At 43.2% G+C, this 17,028-nt stretch overlaps 1 protein-coding gene across 1 annotated transcript; it reads left to right on the top strand.

The window, feature by feature from the left end:
- The first annotated feature begins 1,993 nt into the window (after positions 1 to 1,993).
- Positions 1,994 to 14,087, top strand: aadac (arylacetamide deacetylase). The gene is made up of 5 exons (XM_083637197.1): positions 1,994 to 2,343; positions 3,433 to 3,661; positions 4,148 to 4,217; positions 6,185 to 6,356; positions 11,710 to 14,087. The coding sequence occupies exons 1-5, from the start codon at positions 2,203 to 2,205 to the stop codon at positions 12,328 to 12,330; spliced, it is 1,233 nt and encodes a 410-aa protein (XP_083493323.1). The 5' UTR covers positions 1,994 to 2,202; the 3' UTR covers positions 12,331 to 14,087.
- Positions 14,088 to 17,028: the final 2,941 nt, after the last annotated feature.

Below are 17,028 nucleotides of genomic sequence, written 5' to 3'. Positions count from 1 at the left end.
TTTGAAAAGGTTGGTTGGGGGGGGGGGGCACATGGTTCAAATAGTCTAAAAAGACCAAACTTCACTTCCAAACCGGAGAATATTGCTAAGGCTCTGAGCGAAAGTTTAGAATGAGACAGTAATCATGTCAAGGGAAATGTGAATAAATGATCTCTTTTATATATATATATAGGCTATACATATATATATATATATATATATATATATATATATATATATATATATATATATATATATATTAGTGTGCTTAGAAGCTTTACCTTTTGTTAAATCTAATGAGGATGTGGTCTGTAGCCTACAGTATTTATTGCACTGTTGTCAGGGACATGCACAGATAGACCCCAGGTGCTGCCCAAGCACCTGCCCCTTTGGTCTCTGACTGATAAGTCCCTTTTTGCAAGACACGTCCACAGTCAACATTAGTGTTTTTACCCCCCCTCCTCCCATATGCAGTATACATGTGTTGTTTTCACCTATTCTATTTGATTTTCATTTTTTTACACGTGCAAATTGGAAGGAGGGAAGCACTTCAAGTGTGTGCACCTGGGCCTGGACTGGTATGTAACTTGTTTCCCCTTTACAAATAGCCTAATTGTGGAGACTAATTGTGGTCTGTCTAATTGTGGAGACTCACTGCACTCACTTGAGTGCACCTGCCTAACCCCCCCACCCCCTCCCCCCCACACACACACACAGTAGCCTAATGAGTCCTGACCTTGGAGATGTGGGCACGTGTTGAAACAGGTAGCTATCAATGATGAAGTTTATCAAAGTCACATTTTCTTATCAAAAGTAAAATAATATAATACGCGGCTAAACATAACAATCCCTCTTGTTTATTAGTTTGTTAGCCTGTTAGCTTGTTTTATTCTGGATTGGGCTTCTAAATGTGTTTTTTCCTCGGATTTTGGCACAAGGGATAGTAACATCTTGTCCTGTGTATTTATTAATAATTAATACGCGGCTACATAACAATCCCTCGCTTCTCCTCCTGCAGGAATGGCTCATGCAGGGCCCCTTCTCAAACGTGAGAGCAGGAGAGTCATATTGCATAGCTAGGTCTATGCACGACAGCCTGTCGAAACGATGCATCTTATCTGGCACGGTCACCAATAATAGGTTTTATAATTAGCTTAGCCTGGCGCACAACCATAACTGTTTAGCTGCTCTGCTGAGTCAGGCGTAGGAGGACACAGTGCTTCTCCAAAGGTTCTCCCATTCCTAAAGCGACTTAGATGAGGGATCAGCCGAGCAGCATTTTGGTAAAAACCGCGTCACTGGTTGGCAACGGCAAATGGATCCCTATGGAGCCCAAGTGGCGCGAGGCTTGTGTGTCTGACTCTAGACGTCTAACTCTGTTTACATTTAAAAAACTGCACAGTTCACACAACTTTAACAGACATGTTTGTAGGCCTATATATTATAACGCTACATCAAACTCTTGAGCTACTTCTGCTCTCACTCAGAATGTCAAAATATAAGCGATGTGATTTGAGATATTAACGTTTGTTTGGCACAATTCATACTACCGTATATTAACTGCCGCGGGGTCGCGCATTTCTGGGTGTCAAGTGACGTCACGCTGATTCGTCCTATAGCCTACAGGGAAATAGAGGAATTACAAGCGGATTCGATAGGTGCAACAGAGCCTCAAAGGTGCATGCTATTTTGAAGTTTTGCTGTGATATTTTTATTTTAACCTAACCGATTTAGGCTATATTGAAACACGAGGAAAAAATGCTAAGCTGGATGCGTCGCACTGTTTATACAATTTTGCATAATTCAATAGCTCCCGGCAGAAAAGTTGGTCGCTCGTCCTGTTGAGAGCGTGTATTCATGCGCCGTCTGCTGGTCTCGGGAAGCACGGAATTTGCGGTGTGGGCAAGGTGAGACGGCCTCGTGAGTAGCGGGGCGCTCCTGTTTCCAACACATCTGCGCGACACACTCCAAGACTACAACTACAAGACACTGACATGTATTGGAGAACGCGCACGCCTGGGCAACGCTAACCACGACGAGGAGCTCCGAGCATGCAAGCTAATAAGCATCAAATGACACTAAACACGTGCTGTCATATTTAGCTGGCCTGTATCCAAAATACCCAGATTAAGCTTTGCCGCGCACCCGGCAAAGCGCAGCTCAGTGACACCCTATTTCTCGCTGCACCCTGCAAACAGTTACTCGGGACGCGCATGTTGTAAAATGAGGTTGGGAGGCATCTTTGTACTCGTCGCTCTCGGCTCCTTTACCGCTTATTATATTTATGAACCCATTCCTGAAGAGATAGAGGAGAGATGGAAACTTATGCTGACCAACTCTTTCTTCAGAAGTCTCAGCCACCTGGTAAGGACCAACACATTATAGCCTTGTAGGATACTGGCATTGGTGATTTAGTGGGTGTTATTCATATATGCCAAAATTGCAATTTAAATAGGATATCGATTTTTTTTCTCTTATTTTATTATACTGACTAATGAGCACAGTGTGTAGCCTACAGTATTTATTACAGCCTATTTTTGCTTTTTGCATAATTTGTTTTCTATTAGGCTAGTTCATTTGTCAGGTTAAACGTTTAATGTATCCTATTTTGCATGTTGAGATTTGCTGGTTAGTGGTTACGCCATGCAGATTATGCCAGATGCTAATTTATTATTATTATTATTATTATTATTATTATTATTATTATTATTATTATTATTATTATTATTATTGTGATTGTGATGATGATGATGATGATGATGATGATGATTATTATTAGTAGTAGGCTACAGTAGTAACAATAGAAGGCTAGTAGTTTATTTTATTTTATTTAGCCTTTATTTAAACAGGTAAAATCACATTGAGAGTCTCATTTACAAGTGCGACCTGAAGTAGGCTAGTAGTAGTATTATTATTGTACATTATAATTTAACATCTAATGCAGCACGAGAGAGCGAGAGAGAGAGAGAAAGATAATTCCTGTATAGCAGTTCTGTTATGGGATAAAAATGGACTGACTGATTGCATAACCTGAACGTGAGAGAACACTGAAATTCTTCTGTTCTGTTATGTCAGCTCTCAGCTGATTTGCCTTATCTCAGCTGGTGACCGCACGGCTCACTGGACCTGAGTCATGCTCTTATGACTCATTATGTATAGGCTAGTTATGACTGCTGAAAACAACTGTTGCCTGGATTATTAACATTCTACTGTAGCCTACAGCATTCAACGACTACTGCCTCCCTCCTTGGTCAACGCATCTTAGCTTTCTCTGAGGCTATGAGAGTTGTGATTATTATGATAGACTTTTAACTATGCTTGGACTTTTAACTATATGCTTGGTTTTAACTATGCTTGCTTGGTTCGGGTGGTGTGAACAATGTTCTTGTCTCTCTCTCTCTCTCTCACTCACTCTCTGCATCTCTCACTCTCTCTCTCTCTGTCTCTTTCCAGGCAGATTTCAGTGAATCAGTAGGGCTGAAGGACTACATGGGGGTGATGTACTTCATTACCCTGGCTGAAGGGGTGGTGCCTGTATCTGACGAGCGTGTCCAGGTGACAGAGGAGCACTTTGATGGAGTGGAGGTGGTGCTGTACCAGCCCAAGCCACTGGCCGGCGACACTGAGCTCAGGAGAGCTGTCATATACCTGCATGGTGGAGGATGGTGTCTGGGCAGTTCGCGTGAGTAGAGAGGAGGGGTAGAAGTGAGTTTGATGGATGGACAGGCAGAGTAGTCCCTCTGTTGCCAAGAGAGAAAGCACTGCAAAATGTCAAATTATTTGACTGACAAGTGAGTTTAGAGAGATAACACGACAGTATCACACATAATGAATTCCTGTCAAACACAAGGCCTCCTCTCGGCAGGTTCCTGAGGAAATAACACACCGTCTGTTGGAGCAGTAGGCGCCTCAGAGGGAGGTTAGCCATGCTAGCCCAATGCTAAAGACATCACGTGCGATTTGACACATCTCATGCTGTCCTTGCAATCTGTTGCACTGCTATAATAATTACGGTACAGTAACGGTGATCATGGATATTTGTGTCTCAGCCAGGACGTAGATGAGATGGCAGGTGCAGTTGCCTTCATGTCACATTACTGTATAATAACTGCAATGGATGGAGGTGATTATTGTGACTTTGATATGTGTCTTTCCTGTGTCCATGCAGGGATGAGTCCCTACGATCTCCTGGCCAGAGAAATGGTCACTGAGCTAAACGCAGTCGTCCTTTCTGTAGAGTGAGTATTTCAATACTGTACACAGCCATTATGTACAGCTAATATACTGTACTGCACAACATGTACCAGTACATATGGTCAATAACTGGCAATTCATTTCTCTTGTTTTTGTACATTGGGATTTTATGCTCTCTCGCTCTCTCTCTCTCTCTCTCTCTCTCTCTCACGCACACACACAAACACACTGTCTGTCTCCTCCTCTCTCTTGTGCGCACACAAACCCATGCACGCATGCACACACACACACACACACACACACACACACACACACACACACACACACACAAACAACAACACACACACACACACACACACACACACACACACACACACACACACACACACACACACACACACACACCCTTTAACTCCCTTCTCAGTTCTAGCAATCAATAAGTGGGTGAAAAGGCAGAGTGGTTCAGGGATCCTATCAATAGTCAGAGCCTCTATTTTCTCAGTGTAAAGTAACTTTATTAGTTGCCATTATAAGTGTGTGTGTTGTGGCAGGTTGTGTGTTACTGTATTGCCGTATGTGCCTCATCCAAATCCCTGCCCACAATTGATCAAGGCGATGATTAATTCTGATAATCCGTCCTCTGAAAGCCAACCGTGTGTAATATTTGGCTTATTGACTTGAATAGTTCATCTCGAGTTTGCTGAGAGCTGTGTGAGTGAGTCCCTGTAGACTCTCCTGTGGGCTTGATGGTCATGGATTGTGACAGCAGGTCAGAGGCCAGTGGAGAACAAGGAGAACTCATCTTGTGAAATACTGGCGACTCCAGTTATCTCTCAGTTTTGATGGAGGACCTTATTTCAGCAGCATAAGCACATTTGCAACAGAAAGTTGCAACACTGGATGTTAGCAACTCTGTAAGGTTTATATTTGGAACAAAGGTTGAGTGACTTAACCCTTCAAATGAAGAGCCATATCCGGGTAACCGGATTCACAAGATCACGATCACGCCAGAAATCCATTTTGCCATGCTGCCTGATATGCATTGACCAATCAACGTCTGAGGAAGGAGAAGGAGGTCCTAGTGTTAGAAGTTAGCCCGTGATAGACAGATAGTTCATCCAATCACCTGCTACTTTTTGAAAGTGCCTACCATTTCCAAGGATGAGTTAGCAGATGGTTCTGTGTAACAAACCATCCTGCCTGTTAGACCTTACCTTTGAAAAACAATCATACCTGTACATCCAACATAAGTAGGACTGGTTCAAATCCCTTCATTTTTTTTTAACAATGAATGCACTCCACTTTAGGTCATGATATACAGTACACAGTATAAACACATTACTGATATGAAACTGAAAATTGTGTTGTTTACCAGTCACTCTTTCAGTTTGCTCATTTCCCCCAATCATTTGATTTATCACATATTCTAGAAAAGTGGAAATATTTATTTGAAAGGATGATTATTTACATGTGTTGAAGGTAGCCTGTGCAGGGCCCCATGAATCACACTGTCACATGAACTGTGATAACAACCACTCTACGGCCTGAGCGAGTGCTTTTCTGTTAGCATGCTTTATTAGTTTTCATATCAGCTGCTTTTATGTATAATTGAAGTCTTCCATCAGGGATTTAGATTAGATTTGAGAAACTAGCCCAAGCGCTACCAAATATAGACAAATAAAATCACAAAGCTGAAAGCACAGTTACAAATTTTGTTTATAAATGTGTCAACAAACTAATTTCAGTAATAGATTGGTGACAGAATTCTATCCTGAAGGCTGGCATTACACTGGCATTGTTTTCATGTCATGCAAATGTGATATAATTTTGGTTCAATCTTCATTGCATTTGATCCTTAAATCCCTTCATGTTATCCACCTTGATTTTGTTCCATTTGACAATTTTGAACCATTTCCATTGGCTCAAAATGCTGTTTGTGTGTCATGGCCTTCAAAGCACTTATCTATTTAAGGTGTTGTGTCTTTTGTCTGCTCCCTTCTATCCTCGTCAGGTACCGCCTGGCCCCTGCACACCACTTCCCTGTCCCGTATGAAGATGTTTACCGTGTGGTCAAACACTTCCTCCAGCAGGGGGTGCTGGCCCAGTACTCTGTGGATCCAGGACGCATCGCTGTGTCTGGCGACAGCGCAGGGGGGAACCTGGCAGCTGCAGTGTCCCAGCAGGTACTCAATCTCTTTTGCCTTTTTGTTTTCATATATATATACAGTATATAGCACAAATCCAGCTGCTGTGCAAGGTTAGGTTAGGAAGGTTCGCATCTTGGAAATATTTCTAAGATGAAGAATGCTGTTCTGGTCACCTTGTTTATATGGGTATTCCAACTTCGATCACAATCTAAGATAACACCCAGGCTTGTTACTTCTGATTTGACCGAGGGATTCAGTTCCAAACTCTTGTGGCGATATTTCTTGGCTTTGGAGCTAACAAAAAGTATTTATACTTTATCTTTATTTCGTCCATCCAATCATTGAGAGCCAGTAGAGAAGTGGGGAGGGAGGTTAAGGCATCTGCATGATTTAGGACACATTATTATGTATTATGAGGATATTGTGGTTGATGGTGTCAAATGCTGCGCTCAAGTCCAAAAGAACCATGCTGAGACCCTGTTGGCATTACTGTATATGCTGAGTCTCAAACCATTGACTGTTTTGGTGAGAGCATATTCTGTGCTGTGGTTTGGCTCTAAAACCTGACTGAAACTTCTCCTGAATGTTGTTTTTGTTTAAACAGTTGATTTCATTTAAAGCCTGTAGTTACTTAAGATCCCACAGTCCAAATGTGATTTCTTCAATAGTGGTTTTGACGACATCAGGAGAAACCCCAGTCTCAGGTGATGTAGTCTCGGCTCCCAGACGTTTGGTGAGCTGCGCCACCAAACGTCTGGGAATTTCACTGTCAGAAACTGTCTGTCCGAGCCCGGCGAGAACGGCCGGCAGCAGACACGCCTACATTTATTATTAGAATTTTATTTGGTAGCGGCAATGCCATTTATCATAGTCCTAACACAGAGCATGAAGCTGATATGCTCCAAACAAAATTTATAGCTGTTGTTTATTTTACAATAATGTTTCCTACCCGGAAGTGGTCCGCTTGCTACTGTGAGTCATCAGCAGGCTCTGTAACGTTAGCCTCGGGAGTCTGGCTTATCGCTGGGGAAAAGACCTCTAGCCGCCGGGGCCGGATGAAACACATCCTATTAACAGGTTATGTTTGTTTCTAAGTGATTAATATGTTTCTCCGCAAACGCGGCGATGTTTTGCGAGACACCGGTTCTGCCCCCAGAAAGCAGGCCCGCCCACAACACTCATGATTGGTTCTCCGATGCAAGGCTTCCAACAGCGCCACCTAACGTTATGCAAAGATTTAAATAGTAATATTCTCAGTCTTACAGGAGTGAAACAGATTAAGACTGAGGGCTGAGTCTACAGGTGATGTAATGATTTTCTGCGCAGGGTTTGAAACACTATTGAAACCCCTCTTAAGAAATGTGGGACAGGGTCAAGAGAGCATGGACGATTTACAAAATGCCCTCGTGGATGTTTGACCTTAAGGTTGGTTATTGAAAGTACCAGCACCTGAAGCGATATTAGCCCCGAGTTGTGATTTGTTTTTTAAAAGTTAGCAAATTCATCACATTTTGCATCAGAGGCATTGGCTTAAAATGTCAGAGACAGGGGCAGGATTCAGGAGTTGGTTAATCGTGGAAAACAGTATTCTCTGTAATAGAAATAGGTATTGCTACTGTAGTGAAGGATTCTTTATAGACCTTATTCGATAACCCGGACGGCACCATATTGTTGACAAACCGCAGCCGTAACGTAGTCTGGCCGAGCGTACAGCTTGGAATTACAGCTCGGAAATTCGGGTATCATTCACAGCTCCGGTTTCTCTGAGTCACAGCGACATCAAAATGGCAACTTGCATCGTTAATGATAATCACAGAATTATTATAAAGACGTTTGTTGACGTTTTAAAACACAATTTGAGGTCTTAATTATGTAATGTTAACGTTTCATATATGTTTGTGTCATCTGTGTTTCGCTCGTGAAATTCAGCATTCAGCATGTTCGGTTAGCATTGTTCGCTAGTAGGTAGCTACCATGCTAACGCAGGTTGCTATAGCAACAGTTTGGGTTTCACCCCCGAGCGGGAGGTGCAACGTGAACGCAAATCTGACCTTGAGTGGGGCCACTTTGTTCACTGTATTACTCAGATTATTATCGAAAACAACCTCCATTTTATGTAGCTACTGAGCCGTTTAGATGACACGAGTCCAGTTCTCTGAGAACTCAAGTTCTGCTGTTTCATATAGGAAACGCTCTTCAGCAACAAGTTCTTGTTCCTGGTTACAATCAAATAAGCAAATAACCCTAACCCTAACCCAAATATACAGTAGTGGTGGGAAACAGAGACATTAGACATTATACAACAGTTAGTTCCCATCAAGCAATTTGATTGGACAAGAGGCATTCCATGAGTGCTGATATTACTGTAAGTATAAGGTCGAGCGGGGCAGGGAAGAGGGGAGGATGTCTGGGAGTTGAAGAGGGATGGGGGGGGCATGGGCGAGGGGGGAGATTGGAAGAGCAGGGCTTTGGGGGTGATGGAGCTGGAGGGCCGGCTAGGATGGGATGGGGAAGGGGTCGAGGGGGGAGTGTAAGTCCAGCATTGACCAATTCTTTCATCTTATCTGTAAAGCCTAGAGGGGAGGCGGGGGAGATGGAGGGTGATCTGGAGGAATGCAGAGCTCCAAACTCAGGCTGGGACTGAGGCTGCGGTCGGCGTGACTGGTCATCTATGGGTTGCTGTTGAAATTTGGACTGAAGTGTGTCAGAGTTGAGCGCATGCGGGAGGGGGGCAGATCAGATGGGTGATGGAGTAGAGGAGATTGTCAGTTAGTAGTTTCAGCACGAACCCGTTTAGATGACGCCATCTGCTCTGAGAGGGGTGTCTACACACCCCCAGAACAGGTTGGAGTTATCAATGAAGTTCAGATCTTTTAAATTGCAGGTTTTGGACAGCCATGTATTCAATCCAAGTAGCCTGCTAAACGTATCAATTCCTCTGGCAGCTGTTGGTAATGGCCCACTGTTAAAGGATTGACTCTCTAGTTTGCCAAGTCTGTTAAAAAGTTCAATGGAACCCAGCTTCAGCAGTTCCAACTGCTCTCTGTGAATATCATTTGTCCCCCCATGTAGAATGATTTGCTTGTCTGGGTGGTCAAGACAGTACTTTAGGGATTTTCTTCACTGATGTCACATACCATTGCACTTGGAAAACAACATATTTCCATCATTGTAATGCAGTGGTTTTCAACATTAGGGTCGCGACCCTAAGTGCCTGGAATTCAAATGGAATTTCTTTTTTCTTTTTCTTTTTTTGCACACCACACACAATTTAATACTACCGAAGATGATTAGGGTCACATGCGATTTTTCTTTTTTCTTTTTTTTAGTTCTGAGTTGAAAGTGATAATCTCTAATATTTCAGTTTTGTTCTCTTGGGTGACACCTATGGCGATGAGTGTTAATTGCAGGTGAGATCCAAACAGTGTTGCATTATGTCACGTTACTAATGTCACATAATGTTACTATATACTGCAAAGGCTTCCATCAATGGACTATAGCCTCAATCAACATTGTGATTGACTCTTATTATTTTTATTTAGATGAAAATCTTTGAGATTATAATTTTAAATCAGAATTCTGAGATTAAAGTCAGAATTCTCAGATTAAAATCAAGAATTCTGCGGGGGAAAAGAAGCATACTATGTGACATCACTGACGATGTCACTGATGATATTATCGATGGTGTACCGAAATTTGAATGTCTCGGGTCCCTAGATTTTTGTGACGTCAAAGTAGGGTCACAAGCCAAAAAAGGTTGGGAACCTCTAATGTTTTTCTGGTGGTGGAGTATGTATGTACTGCAGGATAGCAGCGGTTGCTGAGATGTACGACGAGCAAGGACAATTACAGCATCCACTCAGAGATCAAGTTCTAAAGTTCCAAATAAATAAAAACAAAAATGGAAACTCCGTAATTTGCAAGCTTTGCCACTCTTAAGGTTCTCTAATCAGATCCACACAGAAAATCAGATACTTTATGAGTTCACTCATTATTTGAAACTTATTTCTTAATGTATTCTAGTAAACAGCCAGAAACATGCCATGGTTCAACAGCTTGTTTAAAGTGTTGGTACATTCTGTGTTTTCAGGCCATGCAGCTACAGAAAAGCATAGGGCTGGATTGGCAAGAAAGTATTGGGCGTCTTTTGAACTGACATGATAAGACTAATGATCCTTGACTCTGTAAATTCAGCATAGCTTACAGGGCTGAATGTTTATTCACCAGCTCATTGACTCAAGACAAAATAAGGAGACTGAGGGTGATGGAAGACTGCCTCCCAAAGCAGCCGTATCTACGGCATCCTCCTACCTCAGAGTATTGGCTATCATTCCTCAGACTAAGCGTTGTCAGCTCTTGTGTATCACAGTTACACTGCATCGCGTGTGCTCTGAAACGCCTTCAGTTCTCACACGAAAACTCATTATTATCATTATCATTATCACTCAGACTAGCTGTCAGTCATCATTCCTCACGTCTCACATGAAAACGCTGTCATTCGTTGTTTTTGGTTGTTCTTCCGTGTGTGATGGGGATACCGCAAGAACGCCTCCATGAATTTAGCATGGAGGCGTGAGGAGTGATGACTGACAGCTAGTTGAGTGATAAGTGAGGCATGTTGCAGGAGGAATGACAACGTTTTCGTGTGAGACGCGAGGAGTGATGACTGACAGCTAGTTTGAGTGATAAGTGAGGCATGTTGCTGGAGGAATGACGGCGTTTTCGTGTGAGGACTGAAGGCGTTTCAGAGCACACGCGATGCAGTGTAACTGTGATACACAAGAGCTGACAACGCTTAGTCTGAGGAATGATAGCCAATACTCTGAGGTAGGAGGATGCCCTAAAATGTTTGCCGTACTACATCTGATCCATGAGATGACATTACCCTTATCGCTGAATTTTTCATCTCATTTTTTACATAATGCTGTGTGCCCATAGATATAGTCTCATATATATAGTCAATGTCTCGTCATAGATGCTGGGGTAGCTGGCTGGGGGCGTGGTCAATGTGGGGTAAATCCTCCCGTTCTCCCCATTCAGCATAGTTAGTATTTAGCTGCTAGCTAAATGGTGATTCAACCACTGCAGTAAACGCACATCTGAACAGACGTCTATGTACCTGCTCTAGAATCCCCAATCCTCTAGTGTAGAGCCGCAGCACCGTCCTTTGGTGAGTCAGCCCATTGAGATATGTTTTTTTTTTTACCCCACACGCGCACCAGCCGTACTAACATTTTGTGGGCATTCCCACACAGACCGACTGTCTCTGTCTGTCTGTCTGTCTGTCTGTCTGTCTGTCTGTCTGTCTGTCTCTCTCATGCTCCCCCTCCCCCCTCTCCCTCCCTCCACCTCTCTCTCATGGTCTCTCTCTCTCTCCCTGCCTCCACAGTTGCAACAGGAGCCTGGGCAGCAGGTTCAGCTGAAGGTCCAAGCGCTGCTCTACCCGGTGCTGCAGGCTGTGGACCTCAACACCCCGTCCTACCAGCAGAACCAGGACATGCCCATCCTGCCCCGCACCCTCATGGTGCGCTTCTGGAGTGAATACTTCACCAGCGACAAGGCCTTTTTCAGGGCCATGATGGCCAACACCCACAATAGCGCCGAGTCTGCCAGCCTGCTCAAGTTCGTCAACTGGAGCGCCTTCCTGCCTGAGTCTTACCGTGGGAAGTACAACTACAGCGCTCCCGCTGTGGTGCCGGGAGGCGGGGGAGCGGGGCCCGACGCGCCGTCCCGATCCATCGTCGACCCGAGGGCGTCGCCCCTTCTGGTTCCGGACTCAACCTTACGCTCTCTGCCCAAGGCCTACGTTCTGACGTGCGAGTACGACGTCCTCCGGGACGACGGGATTATGTACGTGACGCGGCTGCGGGCTGCCGGCGTGGAGGTGACGCACGAACACTACGACACCGGATTCCACGGAGCGCTGATGTTCACAGTGTGGCCCACCGACTTCCTGATCGCACGTCGCATGACGGACAACTATGTCAAGTGGCTCAAAGAGAACTTGTAAAAGACAGAGGTGTGAAAGAGTCATCGACTCTCAATGTTCATTCCTGTGTTTGCAGACAATGCACCCAGTGTTGTTTGGGTGCTTCATTTTCCCCTGTCAACGTTTTAATCTTGAATTGATTTTTTTTAATGCTTTTATTTTTCTGTAAATATATTAATTAAAGTCACACATTTAAAATTGTTACACTCTAATTTGCATCACACCACATTCGTATTAGAGTATGGAGAAGTTTAGGAATCCAGAATAAATGTTGATGAAGCACAAAATTCCCCCTGACATTATTAAAGAAGCAAATTATGATATTCAGTTAGGCCAAAGTTGACATAATCGTTGCAGCTGATAATGAAACCTAAAAGGACTTGATTGTTCAATCCATGTTTTGCGAGATGATTGTTTAATCTGTTTGGAAAATAAAAGTTCACAAGGTTCTTCCTGCCATTGCATCAAAGAATGGCATGTGGTAGGTTAATGTTAACTACAGTACAGCATTGATGTTTTGTACTAGGACCATTTTTGGCTTACATGCTTACTTCCACAATCCATATAAATGTGGCATGAAAAAAGCTGAAACTTGTATGGCTTGTGGTGTGAAGGTTCTTGCATCTAGTCTGATTTCCAAATACTCATACTAACAAAATGTATGACAAGTATGCTTTGTAAAGGCTGTGTGCATCAGGACTTCCTGGAGTTTCAGCAGCTGCTTTTTGATGAAATAATGTTTGTGAACATTGTGGAACAGTAACAAGTCCTTGGCTGAATCCAAATGTCCACCCTCTGGACTTGTGGACTGAGCCCTCATGGACTTCAGTCATACTTACCATGACGTTATATAAGTCGCTGATAGACATGCCTTTATTTCTATACAACATATAGGCTATACCGTTAGTATACACACATTCAAATACAGAAATAAGCACCAGACTATGGCTAAATTCGGTATTTCTTACACTGCCCACAAAGTCTGCGAGTCTGAACGTGCAGTAAAGTCCAGACATTTGGATTGAGCCTTGGTGATTCCCAGACTATTGACTGTTAAATACAGTAAGCTATGTGACATAACATAAGTCAGGTTACATTGATCTCCTCGCCCCAAGGCCCAGTCATCATGTGAGGTGGATTGAAGCAATTCACATGTCTACAGTAATGTCTCTCTCTCTCTCTCTCCCTCTCTCTCTCTCTCTCTCTCTCTCTCTCTCTCTCTCTGTAGTTAATCCTGTGACTTGGAACAGTAACAGTTCTTTGTGATACCCAGACTATGGACTGGGTATGGTATGTGATAGAGGATAGCTTTCATTGATCTCCAGCCATCATGTTGAGCTGGATTGAAGCCATTAACGTGTCTGTCATGCTCTCTCTCTCTCTCTCTCTCTCTCTCTGTAGTTCATCCTGTGACTTCTCTGCACATATGGGATGATCTAACAGAGACATGGAGAGGTTACGAAAAACAATCCCCTTTGTATGCCTGTCTGAGAGTTTATGGTGATCAAATCTACTCTTTTCCAACTTCTGAGGGTGAGAAAAGGAGTCAGCACTGATATGAAACAGTCGTAGCTTTCAGCCATCCTGGTCTTTGAATGTCTTCCAGATTGTTCTTCGCTATCTGAATCCCCATCTGTACTGTACACTGTCTCAGAAACGACATCTAACCTTTCAAACGAACACAGCTGTTAGTCATCTCAGAAAACTTCTCCATACTCCTTACTCGTAAATATGATTGTTTATTTTGATTTTCGTGTCTGGATATGAAGTGCATAAGTAATTTTCAGACAATAAATTGACACAACCTCTCACGACTGATTTAATCTTTTAATCTTGTGTGTAATCTTTGTGTGTGTGTGTGCCTGTGCGTGTGCATGCGTGTGTGTGTGTGTGTGTGTGATGAATACATGTGTAGCCTACAGTATACAGTAGTAATATGATACTGGATGTGAACAGAATGATTGCCTTAAAGGGATTATGCAAAAACCAAAGGCAAAAACAGGCAAAAACCAAATGTTCTCTGCGTCGCTTGTGAAGCACTTCCTGTTGGATCAGTTGATGGTTCAGAGAGTGGAGGGAGACAAAAATAGATGGAGCACAGTTGAGCTGCAAAGGTACTGTAGAGTGTGTGTGTGTGTGTGTGTGTGTGTGTGTGTGTGTGTGTGTGTGTGTGTGTGTGTGTGTGTGTGTGTGTCTGTCCACTACACACATTCTTCTGAAGAGGTTGGAAAAACCAGGTTTTTTTTTTTACAGATAGCAGAGGGGATGATGCATGATAAGTGTGAACAGACCATTTATATAAAGCGATGATTGAAATAAGCCAACCTCCTTCATCAGGACAAATAGCCTACACAAACCACTCCACGCCTTCTGCTTCTGGGCAGTGGACTGCTTATGAGCTGATCAGTGAATAACAACACATTCTTCTGAGGCATAGAGGCAGAGCTGGGAGCAAGGATATTATGCACAGTGTGTGTTTGCACGTGCGTTTTGTGCACGCAGGCACGTGTGTCTACATGTGTGTATTTATCCCTTTGAACATGAAAGCTATAGTGGCACTGTTCCCAAAGTCCTACAGTTCTGTGGAGGGATAATAACAGCAGCGTGAAATGGATTAAGAAGACCGACACTTCCTGGAGAGCGTTGTAATTGAGGATTACAGTTACAGTACATAGCCTACAGAATGTGCACAAAAACTTCAACGTGTTTTGCACAGACACACACACACACACACACACACACACACACACACACACACACACACACACACACACACACACACACACACACACACACACACACACACACACACACACACACACACACACAGAGGAATGTACCCATGAATAAGCATGCACACATGTACAGAGATAATGCAAATAAACACTAATAAACCACTGTAGCAACTTCAGGGCTTGAAAATAATTAAACATGTAATTTCCATGGTAATTCTGAATACACATTTGGCTACACTTGTAGTCAGGCAAGTTCATACATATCATACATATAAATGCTCACGCTCTGCTTCCTAAAATGGATATGCTGCGAATTGGGGCCGCGTCGACCAGTGCTAATTGTTGTTTCCGAGATTTGGCTTTCCAAGTCTACTGGATAAAGATAATAGATGGCTTCAATATTGATCGTTCTGACTGTCCCAGGAAAGGCAGTGACATGGCAATCTAGCCTATATGTTCATCCAATCTTGCTGCACAGGTCATGCTCTGCAACTCTGCTATTAAGCAGTTTGAAATATTAGCTCGTAATCATCTCTTATTGATCTTTTGATGACCAAATATGGCACCTAAATATACTGTTACAGCGGTCTTTGCTAATGATCTAAGAGCGATCACTGTGGCTGGTGCTATTAGGGACACCAAAAGCCCCTGTACTAAGCCCCATGTTGTTCAAAAAATAAATATTTAAAGCACTTTATTGAGCAAGCCTTCCTGTATGATTAATTTCTTTGGGACCATATTTTTTTGATTGGTGATGTTGACCTTGCTTGGAAATATTTTTGGTTATTTTATGAAGAAACCTGCTCCTATTGGCCGGTTCAGGGTGAAGGGCCGTCACGTCTAAGCTGGCAGGCCTTACATAAGAGGAAGCAGCTTTGGGCCGACGTCTGGCTCTGAGGCTGACTGGCTTATCAATATGTAATCACTGCACTGCTGCCATTATGAAGGCAGCCAAGAGTGATTATTATTGATCACAGACCACAGAATAACTATAGCACAGAATAACTAGAGCACAGGAGATTTTGGAAAACCATCAAATCTCTCTCTGCCAACTCTTGCTCTTCAGAGCGGCCTCCTAATATTGTTGTTGTTGATTCCATCCAAATAAATCAAATCGGTCAAATAAATCTGAGATGCTTCATGTTTCCACCAAGCTTTGCTGGCCTCCCGCTCTTTGTTTGGCACATTATATGACGGATCTGGCTTAAGCAGCACAGTACACAATCTGCTGCCATGAAAGTCATAAAGATTGTGTGGAAGCCTTGGACGCCAAGAACTATTATACTGTTCTTTTCATAGATTTTTCCAAGGCAGTTGATACTGTTGTACCATGGCATTTTATAACAGATTATTTCAGACCAAGCTGTTGGTCGGTTCTCAAATGACCTCTCCAGCCGTGAGTAATGTGTGTAGCATTTCAGTGCTCTTTCCTCCAGCTTCTTAATGTCACCAAAGTTGTGCCACAAGGTTTAGTTTTAGGACACAAGCTTATCACTATTTGTGTAAATGATGTGGGTCAAAATATAATGTATCTGTACATCTCTATGCCGATGATACTATTGTATATTGCTCTGGGATTTGAATGTCTTCCATCTGCATTTGACACTATGCAGTCGCACCTGTTCCACCTCAGACTGCTGTTGAATGCAGACAAAAGCAAGGCCATGTTCAACTAATCTTCGCACCATGTCTGTCTAACGGTGGCCAGCAGGTGGTGCTGTGCAGTAAGTAAAACCTCACTCTCCGAGACCTCGAGACGCTGTAGCGACAGATGCTAGAGTGACATCACTGATGACGTCATCGGTGACATCATCAGTGGGAAGCACTGCGATTATGTAATAGCTCTGTGAGTGTGAACGTCTAGAAACTTAAAATATCGCTGTAGTTCCCCCATCGTGGCTGTATTTATTTATTTTTTCCACCTTAAAAGATAAATGTGCTCAGACGGACGGACGGACAGACATTTCATGATTATGTAGCCTAT

Source organism: Poromitra crassiceps, assembly GCF_964638095.1.
Source record: "Poromitra crassiceps genome assembly, chromosome: 5".
Lineage (NCBI taxonomy): Eukaryota > Metazoa > Chordata > Actinopteri > Beryciformes > Melamphaidae > Poromitra > Poromitra crassiceps.
The sequence above is the reverse complement of the archived record's forward strand: the minus strand, read 5'-3'. Positions and strand labels throughout refer to the sequence as shown.